We start from the raw sequence: 24028 nt of genomic DNA, 5'->3' as shown, positions 1-24028 counted from the left end.
GTCCAAGAGACAGCGAAATGAGGATTCACCTGGAGCTATTTCACCAAAAGGGAACAACTCAACAGATGTTCTGATCTCTATAGATAAGAAACTCAGTAGTTTTGATGTGCGTTTGAGCCTGATAGAAATTCTCCACAAGGAGTTCCAGGCGCTATGTGAATCACTAGAATTCAGCCAGAAGCAGGTGGAAACTCTGGCTGTAGAAAATGCTGGTCTCAGAGAGTCGGTAAAATCCCTCACCGAGGGCTTGACCCATCTCTCGGAGGAAAATAAGAAGATGAAGGAAACGGTGATCTATCTGCAGGCGCGGAGCATGAGAGAGAACCTGGTATTTGCAGGGATTCCAGAGCAGACGGAGGAGGACCCCGAGACCACGGTGAAAAACTTCATCAAAACCCACCTGAAGCTCCCAGAGGAAACGGTGAAAAACATCTCCTTTCACAGAGTCCATCGGCTCGGCAGGAGGAAACCCGGGCCCAGCAGACCAAGACCTAATGTAGCGAAGTTCGTCAGCTTCAAACAGAAGGAGCAGGTGAAGAACAAGGGCCGCGAATTGAAGGGAACCAACTTTGGAGTAAACGACCAATATCCGAGAGAGATTCTGGACCGACGGAGAGTTCTGTTTCCCATCAGGAGGAAATCCATCACGCAAGGTGCTCGCGCTGTCATCGCGGTGGATAAATTATTTATTAATGGACAGCTGTACCACGACCCGGACATCACTCCGTGGCTCTATTGACTTGGTATGTGCTTTAATTTTCTTGTTTTCTCAGTAGATCATGTTATATCCTTAAAACTGCCATAAAAGATAATTTAGTTAACAGTAAATCCACTTCCCGTCTCCACTACACTGTTCTCAGCACAGATGCGTTTTTTAAATTACTTTTTTCTTTGGCACTGTTGCTCTTTTCACTCTTTACACTTCTTCTGTCCGACCCTTTAACGGTTAACGGTAACACTTGTCATTATATTATATACACATCAGCACTTTTCATGATTCACAGGAACACACACAGAACAGCACAAGAGCACATACATCCCCGTCACAACCAACAGGCACATACACATGCACGCAGAGAAGCAGTGGGATGCACGCACATACGCTTGAGTAATATGCATATAGCCCTCATTTCTGTGGTTGGTTCATGAACGAACTCACATTTGTCACTTGGAATGTGCGTGGAGCTGGCACAGGGGAAAAGAGGTTAAAAATTTTTAATCGTTTGCAAGAAATGAAAGCAGATATAATATTACTCCAAGAGACTCATTTATCAAACTCAACAATAGATCTTCTCTCAACAACCCAGTTTCCACACGTGTATTCAGCTTGTTATAATTCTAGGCAGAGAGGAGTAGCAACTCTTATTAATAGAAGGTTAAATTTTGATATAGATAATACAATCATAGATCCAGAAGGCAGATTTATAATAGTTACATTATCTATTAAAAATGTTAAGTTAAGTATCGCAAATATATATGGTTCAAATGTAGATGATCCGTCCTTCTTTCACTCCCTCTTCGCCTCACTCTATGGTCACTCAGATAACACACTAATTGTAGGAGGTGATTTTAACATTATACTGGAGAAAAAAAGTACCACAGGAGCTCATCGAGTCTGGAAATCCTCAGAAACTGTAAAACAGTACATGAAGGATTTTGGTCTCTGTGATGCTTGGCGCTCTCACCATCCCACACTAAGAGAATACACTTTCTTCTCTTCAGTTCACCATTCCTATTCTAGATTAGATTATTTCTTAACTAGCAGCTCGCTGATGAATGACATGTCAGAAATTAAAATCCATCCTATTAGCATTAGTGATCACGCACCAGTATCATTCACTCTGAGAAGTAAGAGCAATAAACCAGCAACTAGAAACTGGAGATTTAATACGTCATTACTTAAAGATCCTGAGTTTATCAGCTACTTCAAAAGAGAATGGTCCTTATATCTAGAAAATAACGACTTGCCAGAAACTTCAGCGTGTGTTCTTTGGGAAGCAGGAAAAGCAGTAATAAGAGGAAACATAATTTCCTTTTCTTCTCATAAGAAAAAGAAGGACACTTTGAGAATTTCAGAGTTAGAACTCAGAATTAAATCCTTAGAGGACGCTTACCATATCACCCCAGAAGAACACACACTAAATGCTATAGGGAAAGCTAAACTTAAACTTAATGAAATAATAGACAAAAAGACGCAGTTCTTGGTGCAAAGACTTTGCTTGGAGAATTTTGAGCATGGCAACAAATCCGGAAGGTTCCTGGCTAATCAGTTAAAAACAAATAAGGAGAAAACAACCATCTCCTCTGTGAGAAGTTAAAAGAAGGAAACATCAGCCACGACCCTGACAAGATAAATAACACAATCAAAGAATTCTATAAAACATTATATACATCACAACTAACTACAACAGAGGACAATATTGATAAATTTCTTAGTAACATTAATCTTCTACAATTAAAACATGAAGATAAAATGGTCTTGGATTCTCCCCTTTCAGTCGGCAAACTCCATGAAGCTCTCCAGCATATGTCCAACAATAAAGCTCCGGGTCCAGATGGTTACCCAGCAGAATTCTACAAAGAATTCTGGACAATGCTGGCACCCACTTTCTACAATATGATATTAGAAATAAAGGAAAGACAAAAAATACCTTCAAATATGAACCTAGCCAATATTACTCTACTGTTAAAACCAGGTAAAGACCCGTCACTTCCATCTAGTTACCGTCCAATTTCATTAATAAATGTAGATCTCAAAATAATTAGCAAAGCTTTGGCCAGAAGAATAGAAAAAATAACCCCTCTAATAATACATCCTGACCAAACAGGCTTTATTAAAGGTAGACATTCCTCTACTAACATGCGTAGATTAATTAACATCATAGATTATTCTACTCTACATAATCTGGAATCCACAGTAATTTCTTTAGACGCAGAAAAAGCGTTTGACCGAGTAAACTGGAAATTTTTATTTGCAACGTTAAACAAATTTGGGTTTGGGTCATCTTTCATAGATTGGATAAAGATATTATATAACAACCCAAATGCATGTGTGAAGACCAATGATCAAACCTCTCCAAGCTTCTGTTTGCAGAGAGGAACCAGACAGGGCTGCCGGCTTTCTCCATCACTCTTTGCTATTTTTACTGAACCCCTAGCTGCTGCCATAAGACAAAATAAGGAGATTAAAGGAATCCATGCCAAAAATATTGAACACAAGATAAGTCTTTATGCTGATGACGTATTACTTTTTCTCCAGAACTCACCGACGTCTCTCCCCCAGACAGTCACACTTATTAACACATTCTCATCAATATCTGACTACTCTATTAACTGGTCTAAGACTATTATTATGCCCATCAACTGTGACCTACAAAACATACCTAATACTACAATACAGTCTGGAAACCTTAGATATCTAGGCATAAACATTTCCCCCAGGTTATCAGAACTAACAAAGCTAAATTATGTCCAGCTACTTAAAGCAATAGAGGATGATCTCTCACGGTGGAGGCACTTACCCATATCACTCATGGGGAGGGTTGCCACAGTTAAAATGAAGGTTCTATCTAAAGTAAACTACCTGTTTTCCATGATACCCACTAAACCATCCTTCAGCTGGTTTAAGTCACTGGACTCACATATATCTAAATTTTTATGGAAAAATAAGCCATCACGTATCAGTCTAAAAACTTTACAACAGACTAAAGATAGAGGCGGATTGGAGCTACCCGACTTTAATCATGTTTTCTTAGCTAACAAGCTGCAGTATATCTCCAAATGGCTTAAACCTAGCAGTCTGGATGAAACATGGTTAGATGTAGAGCAAGCATTGTGTGAGGATGTGTTTATCTCTGACCTGCCATTCATCAGCTCAACCATCAAAACACATAAGTGTTTTAAAAGCATCAATATCAGTTCCTCCTTAGTGGCTTGGTGGGATTTTCTAAGAATAACCAAATCCTCACTTTTTCCATGTAAGTTTACACCCCTCTGCAACAACTCTGACATCCTGCAAAACAAAAAGCTTATCAATTTTACTTAATGGAAAAATAAAGGAATACAACAGTTAGAACATATAATAGAAAATGGAAACTTCTTATCATTTAATATTCTCACTTCACAATATGGAATCAGTAGCAAAACAATTTTAGAATATCACCAGCTTAAATCTATTATATGTAAAAAATATACCATTAATCAATTAAACTTACAGCTACCTATTAGGGTGGCAGAATTCATGAATCTCAATGCCCCAAAGCTATTATCAAAAACATATAGACTATTACCTAAACTAGAAGACTCAATCCAACTTCAAAATGGGAGGGTGACTTATCCAGTAACTTTAATGAAGATAAATGGTCACAAATATGTTTAAACACCTTTAAAATGACCAAAAATTCAAATATGCAACTAATGCAATTCAAAATTCTGCATAGAACTCATTATACAGGACAAAGGATGTTCAGGATGGGTCTGTCACAATCAAACATCTGCACACACTGCAATGAAAACACACCAGACAACTACCTCCATGCCTTGTGGTCCTGCACACCTGTCCGCAGGTTCTGGCTTCAGGTATGTGTGGACATGTCAACATGGTTTAAATGTAATATTCCTACAATCCCCGCACTATGTCTACTAGGTGACTTGGGTGACATTAATATGACAATTAACTCTGCACACATGATACGCACAGCATTATGCATCGGAAAGAAAACTATCCTTGTGAACTGGAAAAACAAAAATAATCTGTGTATTCAGCAGTTTAGGAATCTCTTAGTTGACCACATCAGTAGTAAGACAATGTCTGCCTCCTCAAAGAACTATTCGGCTGAATCTCATTCCTTCTTATCCCCTGTGCTTAGTTCCATCACTTAGTGTAGGTGGAGGACTGTGACCTCGTTGCTATGGGGGTTTGAGAAATAGCCGGGAGTGACTGGTGGTTGCGGGTTCTTTGTGGTTGCCTGTGATGCGGGACCAGGCTGCTCTGCGGTGGGGGTGGCTCTGGAGTCGCCTCGTGGCGGTGGGTGAGGCCACCGGTGGTGCCTGGGTTGGTGGGCGTCGGTCCTGAGCCGGGTGGCCGGGCTATTCTGGGGCGGGCTGGGCGGGGGTTCTGGGCTCTGGTGCCTGGGGGTGGTCCTCCTCCCTCCGGGGTGGTGGGCTCCGTATGTACCTGGGGTCTGGGCCTGCCCGGATGTGCTGCCGTGGTGTGGGTTGGTGCATGCCCTGGTGTCTGGTTGACACCCTGGGACCCAGCGTATGGCCCGGGGGCAGGGGGGGTGTAGGGGTTTGAAGGAGGGCTGAGTGGGATTCGGGGGATTATAGGGAGAGGTGCTGGGGTGTGAGACAGCGATGCTTGTATGTTGTGTGTGTGTGTCTATACTTTGGATGTTTGTGTGAATGGGGGGGTATGTTTGTGTGCGTGCGTATGCATGTGTTAGGATGAGTGGGGGTGTGTCTGGGGAGTGAGAGTGGGAGGGTTGGATGCTGTGCGAGTGTTTATATTTTTTGGGTGGGGCTGAGAGGGCATATGTGAGTTAGGATGAGTGGGAGTGTGCAAGGAAATAGGTGTGTACATGTGTTTCTGTGTGTGGTTGGGGCGGGGTTAAGTGCACTTGTGGAGGGGGGGCTGGGCGGGTCTGGGGGTGGTGGGCCGTGGGTCTGCCGCTGTCCCCATCCTCTCATTCCCCGTTAGGGGTGTGGGAGGGTGGGAACTTTCTGGGGTGGGTGGCGGCTCACTGGCTGCAGTCCCTGAATGGCCCGGTCGTGGGGGGCGGCCTCTCCTGGCCTGTCTTGCCCTGGGGGGCCTCCTGGGGAGCAGGGGTGCCTCCTGGGGAGCAGGGGTGCCTAATGCCACTAAAGGCTCATCATCCAGAGGGAAGCAAACTTCCCTCTGGATGTACATCCCCGGACCCCTCTTACTTCCTGCTCTCTCTGTCTCACACACACACACACACGTAGGGAGTTGGGCGGCGTGGAGCCATGCGGGGTGGAACGGAGGAGACCATTCAGTCGTCTCCTTGGATGCACCCCGTGGCTGCTTGCCTCTCAGTTTTAATTGCACCGAGACACCAAAACACAAGAAACACAACACACAAACAACACCTGGGGGGCATGGCATGCAGTGCATGGGGGGCGGGGCCACTTAGGTGGCCCGGCTCGCGGCTCATTACAGTCACTGCCCCTCATTTTTAACTGCACACAACACACACTACATAAACAGTCAGGAGCGGGGAGGGAGAGGGTATTGGGGACCTCTTACACCCCTGCTCCTCCTGTGTGTGGCTGGGGGCAGGCGGGGGTGGTTGCCCCGGGGTCGGGTCCCGGGGTGGCTGCGCTGGTGGGCTGCTGGCTCTATGGGGGTTCTCCTGGGCATGTTGCGGGCCCTCTGCCTTTGGGGGGTGGGGCGGCCGCCTCTGGGCTCCTGGGCCCTTCGCTTGGGCTGCCCTGGGTGGCCGGTCCCTGGCGGGGCCGGCGGCCGCTGATCTTGGCCCACTGGGGCCTGTGCCCCGGGACCGTGGGGGGCTCTTGCTTGGGCTCTCCTCTGCCGCCCTTCGGGTGGGGCTGGAGTCGTCTTTGTGGTGGGGTGGCATGGGTTGGTGCTTTGGGTCTGCTGCTGAGGGCCCGGCCCAGGCCCTGGTCTGTCTCTGGTCTCCGTGGAGGCGTGGTCGCAGTTGCATGATCTCACTCACCACTCTTCATCACTGATCACTCCTTGTTTCTCATGCAAAGAAAACACACAGTCACTGAGTTGTCTAGTGGGTTTTTATACTAAGTGATAATTATAAAAAAAAAATTCTGTATTTTTCCTGTGAGTTAGTATCTGGTCGCTGTTATGTCTTTTTGATTTGGTTATTATTTAAAAACTCTTAATGACTGGCAGCCCTGTTTTTTTGTTTGTTTGTTTGTTTGTTTCTGTGTGTGTGTTTCTGCTTTTGTAAAAGTTGTAGGAAATTTTCTGGTGTGTTCATGTACAGGTGTAACAGTTTGCTGTCTGGTGATGGTGTGGATTGAAGGGTCGTTTCCTTCTGTGATCTTTTTGTCTCCTTTCTTCTTTCCCTTTTGCTCTTTTTGCTATTTTCCATCTTTTTCTGTCCCCTCCGGTCAGGTCCAGCAAGATTACATAGATTCCGTGATTCAAAGTAAATAAATAAGTAAATTAATCACATTATCAAGAGGAGCCTTACCCATAGGCCTCCCCTTGGCAGAGCAAATTTGTTCAGCACGATATAGCAACCAGATTATGATTTTGCTTGATGCTGGACAGGACAAGTTAAAAAAAAAAAAAAAAAAAGGAACTTGAGCGCATCCAATCAACCTGCTTGCTTGTGTGCGTACATGTGTGCATAGTAAATTTGAGTAAGTAAGTGAGCCTGTGAACTTTCTTCCAGTTCCTTTCTCCTAGAGATGGGATTTATGGCTTTTTGAAGGGAGCCGGATCTTGAGGAGCCTTTCCTTTCAAAGAGCCATTCAAAAGTCTGGCTCCTTCTCACAATATCTTACAAAATTTCACAATATATAAGAATGACAAACAATCAAAATATGTACCTATATTAAATCTACTATACAAGATTAAAAAAAATTATAGGAACAATATAGATAAAAAAGTATAAACCTGAACAGTCAGTGCAAATTCTCGTAAATGTTTTGGATAGAACTCACAGTATTTGTTTCCAAACAATACTCTCTGCCCATTGATGCTTCACATGACTGGAGCGTGTTGGATATCAGACTTCTATGATGTCACTAATGTTATTTATTTCCATTTTACTCAACTGTACTACTTCTTATTTACTTATTTATTCATTTTTTTATTTGTTCAGTCATTTTTAGCTGGAAGGGGGGGTGGGCTTGGCGTGTGTGTGTATGCGTGTGTGCATGTGACTGTGTGAAAGATTTCATTGAGTGTTTTTATTCTTATGTTTTTAATCATGTAAAGAACTTTGTGTTGCCTATGGCATGAAAAGTGCTTTATAAATAAAGTTTGATTTGATGAAGGCAGTGTCAAAAATTTGTATATAAAAAGAATGGCTCACAAATGAACGACTCACAGCTGTGAATCGGTTCCCATCGTTCATTTAAGAGTCGTTCAAAAGATTCGATTCGTTCATGAACGTCACATCTCTACTTTCTCCAGTCTCTGCCCCAGATGATAGTGGGCTGACATGGGAGGTGATCCAGGAAAGGTCTACAGCCCAAGAAGATGGTGGGGGGGATGGGGGCAGAGCATCCATCTGCATAACAGTTTCAGGAGAACTTGATATCCAGCCATCCAAGGCCAGTACAGGGAGCCAGATTAAGATAACGGTGTTTGTTTTGGTTCAGGCCAGAGCATGTTTCGTCTGCCTTGAGTCTTTCAGTGGTCTCACGGACTCCGAATTTTGGGTCAATTTCCATTCAGCCTAGCCAGGTTAGGATGTGGATCTGGTTCTCTTTTAATTTGTTTAATTTATTGTAAATTGTTCAGATTTCGGAGCATGAAATATGAATTTCTCTGGAACTTTGGTCTAATCCATAATATATTAACTTTCTGGTCAGTTATATTTATTCTGCTGAGCATCTTGTAAACAGAATAGTCAGCAGAGTAGTGTCTCACTCAGTTCACACCACCACCACCCCTACCCCTACTCAAACTCAAATACACAGTGGGCCACAATTAAAAATATTCAAACAAGTTGAGGGCCGGACTGGTTCAATGTTTATTAAAACTTTTTTAAAAATGACCTTATTGCACACAATGAACCTGGAATTAACAGAGCCTGTTAGTTACTCTCATGACACTGATGAATTTTTGCTATTGCATCCAATAACAATACTTTGTATTAATTAAACCTTGAGGAGAAACACCACCCTGGAGCTTTGATACCAACCTAATGGCAGTGTGGACACCATTAAAGTACTAAATTAATTGAATAAATTAATTCAAGCTAGTCAAATCAAAAATCAGTCTCAGGATGCTAATAAGATTAATTATTAATGCAAAGGGACCCATAACATGATTCAAAGGAGGGGATCACAATAACCAGACCAATTTAGGATACATAAGATTACTAGTTGCATCATGCATAAATGAAGGAAATATGTACAGAGGAATTCGAATGAATTCAAACCAGAATCTTATGCAATGTGTCAGAATGAATGAAACGTATGCAAGAAGTGAAACAGTAAACGTTTAAGGAAACTGAGAAGGAATTCTAAATCCTAAAAATAAAACAGAAAATAGTCTTTTCCGTTTAAAGCTGGAAGTTTAACTAAGATATAAAAACTTCACTAAGATCACTGTCAGACGACCAACCATTCCTTGGCAGACAAGCAGAGAATTGATCAAAGCAGGACTCATCCGGTTCCGTTTGGATCAAGGTGACTTACGACCATTGTGGTGACTTTCCCGGGCACATTAGGAAGTTGGAACAAGTGGTTTGGATCCTGAACGACTCCCAAGAAGACCAGAAGATTTGTCACGTGGTGGTCCGAAGGTTTGGATCAGGCAGCTCTGTCGATGTGGGCTCTCTCGCAGCTCGGCTAGTGGTATCGAGGATGATGGACAGTGAATGGCTTGTGGTGCTATGACATAAGATCAAAAGTCCAGCTTTGGATCAGTCCAAAAAGAAATTCTGTAGAACTGGTTCTGAAGCTTTGGTCAGCCTGACTTAACAAGTTATCCAAATTAAAGCTCAAAAACATAAAAATCAACTGAAAAAGACCAACAAAACGGAGTTAGTCATGCATATTAAATGCAGGCACAATCTTAATATGTCTGGTGATGTACTTTACATCACAGCAACTTAATTCTCATCTCTCCAACTATCTCTCATGGAGAGACTTAGCAGTTCTGTGGCCACTATATGTCTATCCCGGGTCTGTACAAAAACGGGTCGTGCAGGGAGCATTTCTGAAGACCTTGTTGTCCCTGGAATAATCAGAAGTGTAACTCATTCCTTTGTTTTAAGTTTTGTTATAGAAAAATTACCAAGAGTCTGGAATGAGTAAAAGCATAATACAATTTATTAAAAAGGGAAAATGAATAAAGACAAATTACTTGCAAGTAATGAGTGTAATGGGTGACTGAGGACCTGGAAATTCACACAAGAAATGTATTTAAAAAATAAATAAATAAAATAATTATCCAGCAAAGGGGCAAGAGTCTGGCAAGGCTGGAAGAAGTGGTTTAGTCCTGGGGAAGGAGGAATGCCAAAAAATCCAAAATCCAGAAACAGGGTCAGAAGGCAGGCAATGGTCAGCACACAGAGACAGATAGGGTACTTATCCAAGACATCAGGCGAAGCTCGGGGTCCAAAACAAAGCATAGGTCAGAATCCAGAAATCCAACAAACCAGGCAAGCAGTATCCAACAAGGGCAAGGCAAGAGGGGTAATCCAAGGGCGAATGTAGTAGTCAATCTGGAGACAACTGCATGCTGGACAACTTGGCGAGGTGCTGGCGATGATAATCTGGCAGAGAAGGAGAGACTGAAGAGGGTTTAAGTAGTGCAGAGATACCAAGCAGCAATCAGGGAAAAATCAGGTGGGCTGAATTAGGCTGGTAGCCTGTCAGAGCAGGAACAGAGGCAGAGTGGCAATTAAGCCCAGGTGATCTGAATCAGCTGATGAGTCCAGGCAGAGCAGAGAACATGACAGAGAGTGGTCATCCTGACTTGCATGAAGTCAAAAGGCAAGAGGAAAAACAAAAAAATAATCCTTTCTGAAGACCTTAGGTGGACACACTCCAAGAGCTGGCGTCAAAGCAACTTAACATAGTTGAGTCTCCACCAGAACCAGTCTGACTAAGGGTCTGAGGATGGACCAGATAAAGGTCATCTTACCCTCATAGTGAACTGGACAGAGCATGTATAAGAAGAGAATAAACCTTAAAAGTGAATTAAAGCATAATAAGTAAATATGTAGAATGTAAAATATGTAAAATAATAACAATCAGTGTAAATACAATTTATAAATGAATATAGTAAAGGAAGTAATTATAGGGTGATTATAATATTATATAGAGAGCATAATAAGAAAGCTGATGTGATGACACGTACCCACGGGTGTGGATTTTAACTTTTGACCAATTAGTAGACCTGGGCTTTGGTGGTCAGCTCAGATAACAGACATACGCTGTCTCTGTTACCTTCTGGTTCCTTTAGAAGAATATCAAATTAAGCATTTTGTGAATATATCTGTAGGTTTCTAAGTTATTAAAGTCTTAAATGAAACCTTATTAAACCATAAATGACACATTAAAAGGCATAATAATCATATAATTGAAATCAAATAAATGCCATACCTTAAAAAGATAAACACATGTTAATTAAGTTTCAGATCAAATTATTCAAACTTGTTGATTAAACCATGTACAAAATGATAATGGTTATATGCATGGTATGCACCATCAAAATAAACATGTGTATATTTATATTTAAATGAACATTTTAAAATGATAAGAACAGAATCTTTTACTCTTTCTTCAAACAAAGAGAGTCCTTTCTGTGGTGAGAACACAAAAACCCTAAAATGTTTTATTAGTTGCTGTGAAAGGGAGGAAAACAGTTTAAAAGCAGACGATGTTCTTGAGTGACGAGCTACATCTGAAATCCATAAAAAAATTACTTCTTTGTGAGACAACTCCTGGCAGATTTGTGGCAGCAGAAGATTAAATTTTAGAAACTTCCCAGATCTTTGATATAACTTAAACTTGCACTCCTTCCCAAGTCAGATCTCTGAGTCCTGGACCCCGTTTCAGAAAGCAGGTTCAACAAACTGAGTTAAAAGCTCAACTCTGGGTTGACCAACTCTGAGCAGTCAAACTCAGAGTTTTTGGTTTCAGAGCAGGTGATAACCACTAGTTCAATCAACTCTGAGTTAACTAACCCCTGAGACCAGCGCGTGCATGGACAGACAAAAAGCTCTCATCAATGGAACATGGAGTTCACGATTCACCATGGCAACAGGTGAACAAAAGAGTCGCTCCTCCCATTTTGCCCAGAGGAGTTAGAAATATTAATGAATGTATTTCGTTGCTGTTGGGCACAATCCTCCTATGTCCAAACTTTGTGATTTTTATTTTTTCTTCATAAATCAGTATTATTGGTCACCTTGTATATCTGTCTGTAGTTTTACAAATATTTAGCCAACTATATATGATGTAAAACACAATACCAAGTTTGATGACATTATGTCCAATTATTACAAAAACCATACAGTTTTGTTCATTTCTTGAAAAATAACAGTTTTGGACATTGATGGTTTGCGCCCGATGCAGCAATATGCAGAATATGACCATATATTTGGGGAAAAAGCATACAGTATTAGCAGCAAAAGAATGTGAGCTGAAAAGGCAAGGCAAATTTATTTGTATAGCACATTTCATGTACAAGACAATTCAAAGTGCTTTACATAAAATATAAAAACATTACAGCAAGGTGCAGGGAAAGAAAAAAAAAAAAAGAAAGAAAAACAAATATTAAAAAAGATAAAATTGATTACATAAAAACAGCAGGAAAAAGCTCAGATGACAAAATAAAGGTAAGATTTCAGCGTAAAAGAACCAAATGCAGATCTGGATTTCTAAATAAAAACTAGTGAAATGCAGCAGAGAACAGGTGGGTCTACAACCTTGATTTAAATAAACTAAGTGTTTCAGCTGATCTGAGGCTTTCTGGGAGTTTGTTCCAGACATGTGGAGCATAGAAGCTGAATGCAGCTTCTCCATGTCTGGTTCTGACTCTGGGAACTGATAAGAAACTGGAACCAGATGACTTGAGGGTTCTGGTAGGTTCATACTGGGTCAAGAGGTCTCTGATGTATTTTGGTCCTAAAACATTCAGAGCTTTATAGACCAGCAGCAGAACTTTAAAATATATTCTCTGACGAACAGGCAGCCAGTGTAAAGACCTCAGAGCTGGACTGATGTGGTCCACTCTCTTTGTCTTAGTGAGGACTCGAGCAGCAGAGTTCTGAATAAGCTGCAGGTGTCTAATTGATTTTTAGGTAGAACCTGTAAAAACACTTTTACAATAATCAAGCCGACTAAAGATGAAAGCATGGACTAGTTTTTCCAGGTCCTGCTGAGACATTGTAATATATATAGGCTATGTGTGTCATTTGCGTAGTCATGGTAACTAATTTTGTTTTTCTTTATAATCTGTGCCAGTGGGAGCATGTAGATGTTAAACAGAAGAGGCTCCAGGTTGGAACCTTGGGGAACTCCACATGTAATTATTGTCTGCTCAGAAGTAAAATTACCTATTGACACAAAGTATTTTCTATTCTCTAAATAAGATTTAAACCAGAGTAGTGCAGTACCAGAGAGACCCACAAAGTTCTCCAGTCTTTTAAGTAATATATTGTGGTCAACTGTATCAAATGCAGCACTGAGGTCCAGTAAGACTAAGACTGACATTTTTCCATCGTCTGTGTTCAAACATATGTCATTAATGACTTTGGTCAGAGCATCTCAGTGCCGTGGTGCTGTCTAAAACCTGACTGGAAGATATTATAGCAGTTGTTTTGTGTTAAAAGGTCGTTTAGTTGATGAAAAATTGCTTTTTCAGTTATTTTACTTAGAAAATGAAGATTTGAGATTGGCCTGTAGTTGCTCATTTGTGTCTTGTCTAGATTGTTCCTTTTTAGCAGAGGTTTGTTTACAGCTGTTTTTAGAAGTTCTGGGAAGACGCCTGAAATTAAAGATAAGTTAACAATCTGTAACAGATCTGGTTCCAGAGTTCTCAAGACCTTTTTGAAAGGCCTGTGGGCAGCATGTCCAAGCAGCAAGAGGAGGAGTTCAACTCACTTATGATTTCAACTAGATCTTTGCTGCTAATGGGACTAAACTGTGTCATGGTGTTTAAACTGGTTTTCAACCGACACAGTATATTTATTGAACCTGTTCCTGCTGCTGATGAAACAACTGTTTGTCTGATATTTTGGATTTTTTCTGTGAAGAATTTGGCGAACTCATTGCAGGCCTTGGTGGAACAGAGTTCAAGTGCTACTGACACAGGAGGGTTTGTTAATCTGTCGACAACAGTGAATAAGACCCAAGCATTATGATAGTTTTTGCTAATAATGTCAGCTGGCAGAAATAGTATTATTTTTTTTATCTCAAGTGTTCAAGTGCATTTATTAAACATTTGTATCTTTGTTTCAATGTAACTTGGTATTAATATTCTCAACAGATATTTCTTAATTTGGTGTTTTTTAATTGTTTATGCATTGCAACCCTTCTAGAATGTCCCTAATTGTAGGCAGATCACATCCTAGTGACAGTTACCTAAGGAAGAGTTGATCTTTTTTAATGCTCAGCGTCAACGATGTTATAAAGAAAACTCCCGTTTGCAAAAAAAAAACAAAAACAAACAAACAAAGATCAACACAAACAACTTGCTCCAAACTGAGAGTATGTCAACAATGTGTCATGTGTCATATGAACGATATGAGGGCTGAGAACATCATTCAGATACATGATCGACTGTGCAGAAAAACGGTAATGCTCAAACAAGTAATTATGAGGGAATGATAAAATATCCAACTGGGGTCTGATCACCCTTTTCTGACGCAGATATCTGCAGAGTAATTGTGCTTTGATGTCAACTGGCTCTTTAAGAAAAGGACATGGCGTGTGTGACAGCTAAAGAGGAGAAACTCGGGATTAGTTGAAGAAAACCTTCTCAGATGAATAACAAACAAGCACAACAAGAAAGACAGTGCTAGCACCAGAGAAGCCGATCATGCATTTTCAAAACAAGATTTAAAAGCCTTCACATCAAAATTATATAAAAAAATAAAATAGGTACCCCTCATAATTGTACACACACACAGTCGAACACAAACTCACACTGTGAGGAAACAATATCTTGGGGATCCAGTCACACCCGAAGCCGGCCTACCCATGATCACAGAGGGCGCCACCACAGGAACCACCCAGGCCAGGGCAGGCCAGGATCCACACCACAGCCACAAGACTGCAGTGCAGGAACCCTAGCCACCCAAACAAGGACAGTCACCATGGCAACAACCCTGCAGACAAAGCAGGCAGAGCTACCAGTGTGAAGGATCCTCAGGAGGAAAACACTGGAGTTAAACAGTAAAAACAAGAATGAATAAACTTAAAAACAATAAGAACTGATAAGAGTGACAAGATAAAAAAAATGCAGATAAAGGAGTTCAGGAAAATATCAACTAAAATAAGGTGAAGAAAAAAATAAATGAATAAATGAAACAAACAGTAAAACAATAAACAGTAAAACAACAAAACAGAAAGCCAGTAAGGTAGTAAAAACACAAGAATATATGATTAAATAGGCAATATTCTAAACAATAGCTAATAAAGTTAAGCTATAAGCTAGACTAAAAAGAAAGGTCTTGAGTCTTTTTTTAAAAAAACATCAACAGTCTCTGCAGCCCTGAGGTTCTCTGGTAGGCTGTTCCACAGTCTAGGCCTGTAGTAGTGAAACAAGGCCTCACCATAAGTCTTGGTTCTGACTTTGGGAACAACTAAAAGGCCAGTATCAGAGGATCTCAGGGTCCGCGAGGGTTCATAATTTAATAACAGATGTGATAAATAAGAAGGCCCAAGACCATTAAGACATTTATAAACCACTGAAAGAACCTTACAATCAATCTTGAAATGCACTGGGAGCCAATGCAGTGATATTAAAACCGGTGTGATGTGTTCCCATCCTCTGGTCTTCATCAGAACACGTGCTGCTGAGTTCTGGAGTAATTACAGGCTAGAGATAGACGAAAATGAAAGAGTGCGAGTGTTGAACCCTCTTACCGGGAAAAGTGTGTGGGCTGAGGGAGCGTTAATTCCGGTTAAAAATGAACACAATTAATGACATAAATTAGTTCCTGTTAACGCGTTATTTTTCACAGCCTTAATATTTATAATTCATGTTTTATTAACATGTGAAATCCATGATGGCCATAAAGCTGTTTTAAGTATTTAGTAAATAAACTTGGATAAAAAAAATTCTATTAAACACGATCTTGAAATTGGACGTACAGTGAACGTTTTTCACAAAGGACAGGAGCTGTTAATCCAGGACAGTAAATTCTAAAACATTTGTTATTACAGTGGCTTTCTGCTGCTAATTCCTTCTTTTATTTTAAAAGCATTTGCCAACTTTATTGAACAAATAATGATTGGTCGTAACCATGCCGAACAACCCGCATCAGGAAAAACAACCAGGCGACAACGTCAGCCTTCACTGGATCATAGACATATATACATAGACACTTCATAGACTGACGATCAACGCGGCCGCCATCTTGGATGGGTGTCTCATGCGCCTCCAATGCATTTATTTCTAAGGAGTATGCCCAACTATAATCATGATAACTCCATGACTTTTTACCCGATTTTCTAACGGTTTGCTTTGTTACAAACAGCAGAGATGTAGTTATGATCCAGGTCGCTGTTTCACATGAAAAATACCTGCTTTCATGCTGAAATCAGTTTTATTATGCTCTTTAACAAAGACATGGTAAATTATTAATAAAAGTATAAATCAATAAAATTTTATTTATAAATGAATGCACACTTTAAAAAAAACAAGTTTGATCATTTGAATTATCTTTGTTTTACACACACACACACATAGACACACATACGTGTCTAAAACCCTTAAAAAAGAAATGTTTTCTACAGCTTCTTGTGTGTGCTGACACTCTGTAACTCCAGGATAGTTAATTTTGCAATGTTGTGCAGCCTTACTTTAAGAAATACAGAGACAGCAAAGCACAAAAGCATGAAATGGTTGTTCTCAATTCAGAATTGTGTTTCAGCGGAAGAAGGTGGTAGCTCTGGTCAAGGGATGAGGGTGCAGCAGCTGTGAAAAGGCTTGCATGGTGCACCTCACAAGACAGATTGTTTTTAATACATTTTTGACAACAAACCCTAAAATGTAGACCAGGGTGATGTCCGCAAGACCACCAAAGTGAACGGGCAGGCAACTGTGGTCACATATGACGGCAGAAATGCTTGCAAATGGGGAGGGGAGCTCTTCCTCTGAGTGAATGTCTGCAGCTGATCGGGACACAGTCTCATCTTGTGCTGCCACATTGCCTGGCGCACTTAGTGTGACACCACAATGGACAATGAGACGGTGAAAAATGCCCTGGAACTGCCGTGCAGTGGGATTGTTATTTCAGCCTCCCAAATAATTAAGTAAATAAGAAAATAATAATAAATAAAAACATTAACACACTTAGAGAGCAGTTTGGTGGGGACAGTGAAAGTCGTAAAATATATGTCTTTTGAGGGTAAGTAAGGAAACTTATTATATTATATTATATTATATTATATTATATTATATTATATTATATTATATGTAATAAACAATAAATCAATTATTCCTAGACATGCAAAAAGAACTGACAGTTAAAAACAAAATCTGAAAGGTAATGCTAGGTGATCTGCTTTTAATATTGCACTAGTTATTGCAACTGTAGGCTGCACAAAATGCGGGCATAGTTGCTGGAATTGTCCTGACTCTGGTTATTTCTGAAGCTAATCTGGAATGCGGACACCGCTCCAGCATGTAATGAAGCGTCTATGTATAAATGTCTATGCTCTGGACCCCTTACTTTTGGTAAAATTTGCAAGTTTGGTCCAATGCTAGTATCGGTATCGGCCCATCCCTATTCCCAACTCTCCTCTTGTCCTTCCTCTTGCTGCATCCTCCACTGCAGCTGCTTGCTTCTTTTGTCTAGCTCTCACTACCACCAATTAGCAAAGGTGATCTTGGCTGGATGCCTACTTCTAGCCAATAAAACAGAAGAAAACCAAACATCACTGCATAAACTTCCTGTGTAATCTTAAACTCTCTGTGACTGTATTGTATTAAACGTAGTACATAGACAGAGTACAGTGACATTACTTAGTGTTTATACACAAGCACATTCATAAAGACAACTTATTTATGAACAGATTGAACACACATTAATAGGACTTTCTCAGACTTGAATCTTAAGAGAACAACTTTGTTCTCATGTACAAAACCATAATTTTAAATTCATATTTTCTTCCACAAGTTTTAATCAGAATAAGTAGAATCAGCAGAGCAGCCTCTCTCTAACTCCACCAGGTTGAATGAAGGAGGACTGATGCCTTTAAAAAAGATACAGACTCCACTGAAAACATGATTGGTGGATCTCTGTAGAAGCCTGGAAATTTGACATGAATTTGAGTCATGAAGTCATAAACTTGGAACAAATGAAGACACAAAGCCAATAATGTGAGACAGGTCCAGTTTCTCTGAACATCTGATGACGTTCAGCTTTAGTTTCAGAGCGGTTCTCTCAGAGTTTTTGTCATACGTGTTGTTTTCTGCAGCCTGTCAGGATGTCTGATCACAGAGGAAGGCTGTGCTTCTCTGGCCTCAGCTCTGACCTCCAACCCCTCCCATCTGAGAGAGCTGGACCTGAGATACAACCATCCAGGAGACTCAGGAGTGAAGCTGCTGATGGCTGCACTGAAGGATCCACACAGACTCAGGTATGGAGAGGCTGCTGCAGCCACACAATGTCTGATAGAGGAGGAAGATCTGCAGACATTTTCTCTGTCCTTCACTCAGTCCTGCTTCATGCTGGATATGAGTGTTATATGAACCATCACACATGTAGGAGCCTTTTTCATTTGCTCACAGCAGATATGTGAGTAGGAGAGTCTCCAAGGAGAACATCTGCAGGAACAACAGTGATAACTGTCTGTTGCTCAGAGTTTCTTCAGTCTGGAAACATCTCTGCAGGTTAAAGGGACATTCTGTCATAGAAACATCTTTTCTGTGCTCTGACCCTGGATCAGACACAGAGATGCTCCAGGAAATGTTAGCTTAGCTTAGCTTAGCACAGATATTTATAAAAGCGTGTGAACAGTCATGTTCTTGTAAAGTTCTCTTTATAAATCAGTCCATGTGGAAATGTGCACGTGTTGATCAGACCTGTATTCCTACCTCTGTATAGACACATTTAAACACATGATGGATGAAAAGCTTCTCATGAATGATGATGCTCAGTGATTCTCCCACTTACTGGAGGCTCCAGATGCTGAATCACAGCAACAGACCCACAACATGGATTTAGATGAGACACATATAGAGCAGGAAGTATTCTGGTCCCTGAAGACTCGTTCCCTCTAGATTCTTTCATTCATGTCGTCTTCTGTTGGTGCCGCTGCTCCGTGCAACGTCACACATGAATGTCGTTGCAGTTTTTATCAGTTTCCTTCAATTAGCTGCACACAGCTGATCACAATGATGGAGAAAGTCAGTGGAGCCCCTCCCCCTGATCTGATCTGAAAAGAGGAGTTAGACAGGAAAACACAAGTTCTTTACTTCTTCATGCTCCTGAAGTCTGGCTTAGTGTTTGATGATCTGGACTCATAATGAGGACATGAATGAAAATGACTGAGAGAGTCACTGGATTTCTGTCCAGACTTTGTCACTTTACACTCAATATTCACTCAGCAGTCACATGACTTAAATGTTGGTTGTTTTAGCAGAAAATGCAGCGTCATGCTAAAGATTTCAGACCTGCCGGTGGACTGGATTCCTGTGGGACTGGATCAGGAGTCTTCCTGTATCAGTGCTGCTGATCAGTGGTGTAAATAGATGATAAGGACCTACTGGAGCCACTAGGAGGCGGAGTAGAGCCCTACTGTCCCGTAGGAATGGACTGATAACCACTGATAATGCTGCTTCAGTCATGTGATAACGGCTGGATCGGGTGCTGGAGGAGGTGATGGAGATGGCAGTGTGTGTGTGTGTGTTGTGATGAAGATGAGGATGTTACATCAGGTTTCCTGGTTAACGTGAAAGGACTCCGTATGTTCACAGCTGATGTTGAGGAAAGATGAGACAGACTTTCCTGAATCCTGTCACATCCTGTATTTCAGCAGCTGCAGCTCCATGTCTGACCACCAGAGGCAGTCTAACCTCTCCTCTTCACTCAGGACTTTAGAGCTTTGATGATCCCATGCTGCTGATTCACTAATTACTAATTCAATCATCCATCAGATGATCAATCAGCTTCAATAACAGTGTAGATGTTGGAGTCAGTAGAAGCTGGTGATGTGGCTGCACTTCAAACTGGAAATGAATCAGCAGACTGGATCAGATGTGGAAGAAGTGTGGTGAGTTGATGCTGCTGATCCCTCTGATTTGTTCCTGCTTTAGAAAGAAATGTGTTTGTGTCCACACAGCAGCAGGATCTGCAGGAATAATGTGAGGGAACAAATCCTCAGTGTGATGATGAAGCAGCTGTTAGTGGTCAGTAGGAAACAAGCCGTCACAGCTCCAAACACACACATCATGGCCTCAAACAGAGTCTCTGACAGTCATTTAGCTTCATGTGCAGGAAAAGAAGCCACTTTAACATTTCCCAGCTGAGTCACAACAAAGAATCTGAGCCAATCTGCTCTGCAGAGGAGATTATTGTCAGAAGCTGATCAATAAGACTTCAGGGCAGAGAGAAGCTGCAGCTCTTGGTTAGATCAGGAGTTTCTGCAGAGTTCTTCATCTGTGAAGAGATGAAAAGGAGAAGATGGTTGAAAGAAGAAACTGGGACTTCCACAAAGCAGTTTTCTTGGTGTGGGTGTGGACCAATCAGCTTCCTGATTCTGCTCCTTCTAGTCTGGAGATGCTCCAATCAGGTGGACGTGTCCAGATGTTGGACTGTTCCTTTCTCAGTGTAGAACAAAGTGTGTATGAGAGCCATGTAATGTCCATGTTAGCATGCTCTGACCCCCTCCTCCTTTCAGGGTGGAGCCTGCTGGAGAACCATGGTTGAGACCAGGAGGTGTGAGGAAGTGTAAGTGTGTTTTTCATTGGATTCATCACATTCAACCATCTTCACACTGTCCCATCACTCATTCATCAGTCAGCATCAAAGTGTCAATAGATCAATAACTGCAGCTGGATTGTGTTTGTTCTCTCCATCAGATTCCTGTCCACTCACCATCCACATGGACACAGTGGACAGAAACCTCAAACTGTCTGACAACAACAGGAAGGTGACATTTGTGGAGGAGCTTCATTCATATCCTGATTATCCAGAGAGATTTAATGATGTCTTGTTTCCTCAGCTGCTGTGTGAAAATGTTCTGACTGGTCGCTGCTACTGGGAGGTCGAGTGGAGAGGAAGTGTTTTTATATCAGTGAGTTACAGAGAAATCAGAAGGAAAGGAGGCAACATTAACTGTTGCTTTGGATTAAATGATCAGTCCTGGAGTCTGAGCTGCTCTGATTATGAAGGTTACGCTGTCTTGCACAATAACAGAGAAACACTCGTCTCCTCCTCCTCCTCCTCCTCCTCCTCCTCCTCCTCCTCTGTCTCTAACAGAGTAGCAGTGTATGTGGACTGTCCTGCTGGCTCTCTGTCCTTCTACAGAGTCTCCTCTGACTCACTGATCCACCTCCACACCTTCTTCACCACATTCACTCATCCTCTCTATGCTGGATTTGGGTTCTGGTTTCAGGGTTCCTGGTTTTCTCTGTGTTGAGTGTAAAGAGTGTGATGGTAGCAGAGAAACTCTGACTGGTGAACAGATAGTTCAGTCTGTACATGTCTGTCTCTTTCACTCAGAAACATCTTTTCAGATTCATGGATTCAATCAGTTTGTGTGTGAAACTCTTCTAAATGATTCCTTGGAAACTTCTTCCTCTTCCAGTCCTTTAAAGATGGAAGCTGTGCTTCTTCCAGGATCCACATGTTGTTTCCAGTCAAAGCTTCACACTGAATATCAGGATGTTGTGTTGACTTCATGTCAGCTGCAGTTAGTTCCACTTCATGATGCTGGAAATGAAAATCCTCCCAGTGTTTCACTCTTAGTTTGTTTGCTTCATTCTGTCTTTATTTGGACTTTCTGACATTTTCGCATGTTGAATTAAAGATTCATTTTCACATCACAAATTTCATGTTTTGTTCACAAATGTTGATTTTTTTCCTCCAGATTTTTTATTTTCTACAGCAGATGAAGAGTTTAAAGAATTTAATGAAAGCTTTCACAAATCATTGTTTATTTGATTTAATTTTGTTCTTCAATGTATTTTATGAATTTGATTTAGAAGTTTTAAACATACTGATAGGCAAAAATTAGTTTTAATGTTTTTCTCAACATGTAAATTAAAATGAGTTTAGACCTTTATTAAAATGTCTGATATTTGATCTGATTATTTTCACTGTATTGCGGTTTTTAAAATCTACCTAAAATTTCAAGTTTGTTTTTGATGTTTCTGTGTTTAATAAATCATTAAATATTTTTGAGGATTTTTTTTCCTCTGTGACTCATCTTGAGTTTTTTTCTTGATGATGATGATGATGATGAAGGCTCCAGTGAACCAGTAGATGAGAGAAATCCTCTACTTTTCTCCAGACTTCAACAAGAAAATAAAACTACCAGCAGCATAATTTCAGGATGAATGTTATTGTGTGAGTTACATCAGCGGCTAATTTCCAATGAACAGGAGATGAATGAAAGTGGCCTCCAGTCAGGGCGACTATATTTCTAATCACATCATCAGGGTTTGCTGCCTGTTGACAGGCTGATCTGATCTGCAGTGACATAACAATGAAGTCCATCTCTTCTTCCTCTTTATCTTTGTCTCCTCTACTCGTAAAGTCCTGTGTTCCTTTGAGAAAAACAGGATCCAGGTCCCACTGGACGGGTTTAATGCTGATAAATCTGAGCTGGAAGGATCAGGTCTGCTGGACCACAACAGCATCCAGATGATGATGATCCACAAGAAGATGGAGGAAGTCCAGGAAGGGACTGATTAACCAGCTACAGAACCAGAACGGTTCTGATATCTGTCTGCTGCAGGTTTTCGTATTGAGGACTCTGAGAGGTCAGAGTTCCTGCAGTTTGGAGGAACCAAAGGAGTCTGATCAGATCTGTTAATCTGGGAAAGAACCAGATGTGGTCCCTACAGACCCGTTGGAATGAGGCTGGACTCCAGTCTGAGACTCTGTGTTGAACTCTCAGGTTCGGTCCGAGTCTCTACAGCAGAAGGTGGACAGAGAAAACCCGTCCAGGTCTCTGAAAGCCTCCATCATCTGTTAACCTGCAGGTAGAAGCTGGAAGGTGTGTTTCCTCCTGTCAGCAGCAGAGGGCAGCGTTTCTCTGAGCTGCTGTCTGGACTGAACAGACTAGAGAGTATATTTAAGGAGTATTCTGTATCCGCAGTTTTTCATAATTGTTAATTAGTAAACATATATGACAGCAAAGAATTGTTAGTTTTTATTTCAAATTAAAATGTCCCTTCTGGCTGGTAAATAAATACATGTACAGAAATATTCATTTCCAGTCAACATGATCTGGAAACATCCCACATAGCAAATATTTTATGGCCCCTTAATGTACTTCATTAGTGTTCTGTGTATTTAATTAGGATCCGTGTTTATAATCAGGGTTTTCCAGGATGGAAAAGTGTTCAGTTCTTCACGTCAGAAACTTTTGTTAAAAAATAATTTTATAAAATCTTTTTTCTAATCAAGTATCAGTCGGGCTCTAGTTAAGTAGTTAAAATCCTGCTCATATGGCCTCTAAGCTGCCTGCAGATGGAACCAGGTTTTATTAAAAAGCAGTTCTGTCGTGTGAATTAACCGGGTTTTCTTCCATTCTTTTGTATTTAAAAGTCAGATCTAAAGCTGCTTCCTGCTTCTTCTTAAATGCTGCTGTTTGACGTGGCTGCTGTGCCATGTTTGAACCTTGTTGCGTCGTCTAATAGTCCCGTATAAATGCCGGCTTGGATGAATGTTAGTTTTAATCTACCAAAGGTAAGTTGTGTTTTATTATTCTACTGTGGAGTGGACGGCTGCCGTGCCACCACTTTGGTTTCCGTGTGTGTGTCTTAGTCTACCATTAGTCCTTCTTGCATCCGTTATTCTACAATGATGCTGAAGCCTTCGTACAGCACAATGATCCATCTTTTGTTCCAGTTCACTACACAAACGTTTCCACTCCACATCTTTCCACTACTTTCTAATCGTGTCTCGTGGGCACAGCACCATAATTGTTGCTCTAATGA

General features: G+C 41.0%; 1 protein-coding gene across 1 annotated transcript in view; it reads left to right on the top strand.

The window, feature by feature from the left end:
• LOC121653849 (NACHT, LRR and PYD domains-containing protein 3-like) overlaps window positions 1-21616 on the top strand; it is a 65542-nt gene extending 43926 nt beyond the window's left edge. Inside the window, exons 10-11 of the mRNA XM_042007565.1 lie at window positions 20761-20810; window positions 20942-21616. Of these exons, the coding sequence (XP_041863499.1) occupies window positions 20761-20810; window positions 20942-21501 (610 nt within the window). The 3' untranslated portion in view covers window positions 21502-21616. The remainder of the gene's footprint in view (window positions 1-20760; window positions 20811-20941) is intronic.
• Window positions 21617-24028: the final 2412 nt, after the last annotated feature.

The sequence above is a fragment of the Melanotaenia boesemani genome, chromosome 2, assembly GCF_017639745.1.
Source record: "Melanotaenia boesemani isolate fMelBoe1 chromosome 2, fMelBoe1.pri, whole genome shotgun sequence".
In the NCBI taxonomy this organism is placed as follows: domain Eukaryota; kingdom Metazoa; phylum Chordata; class Actinopteri; order Atheriniformes; family Melanotaeniidae; genus Melanotaenia; species Melanotaenia boesemani.
This window is presented reverse-complemented; position numbering and strand designations above follow the sequence as displayed.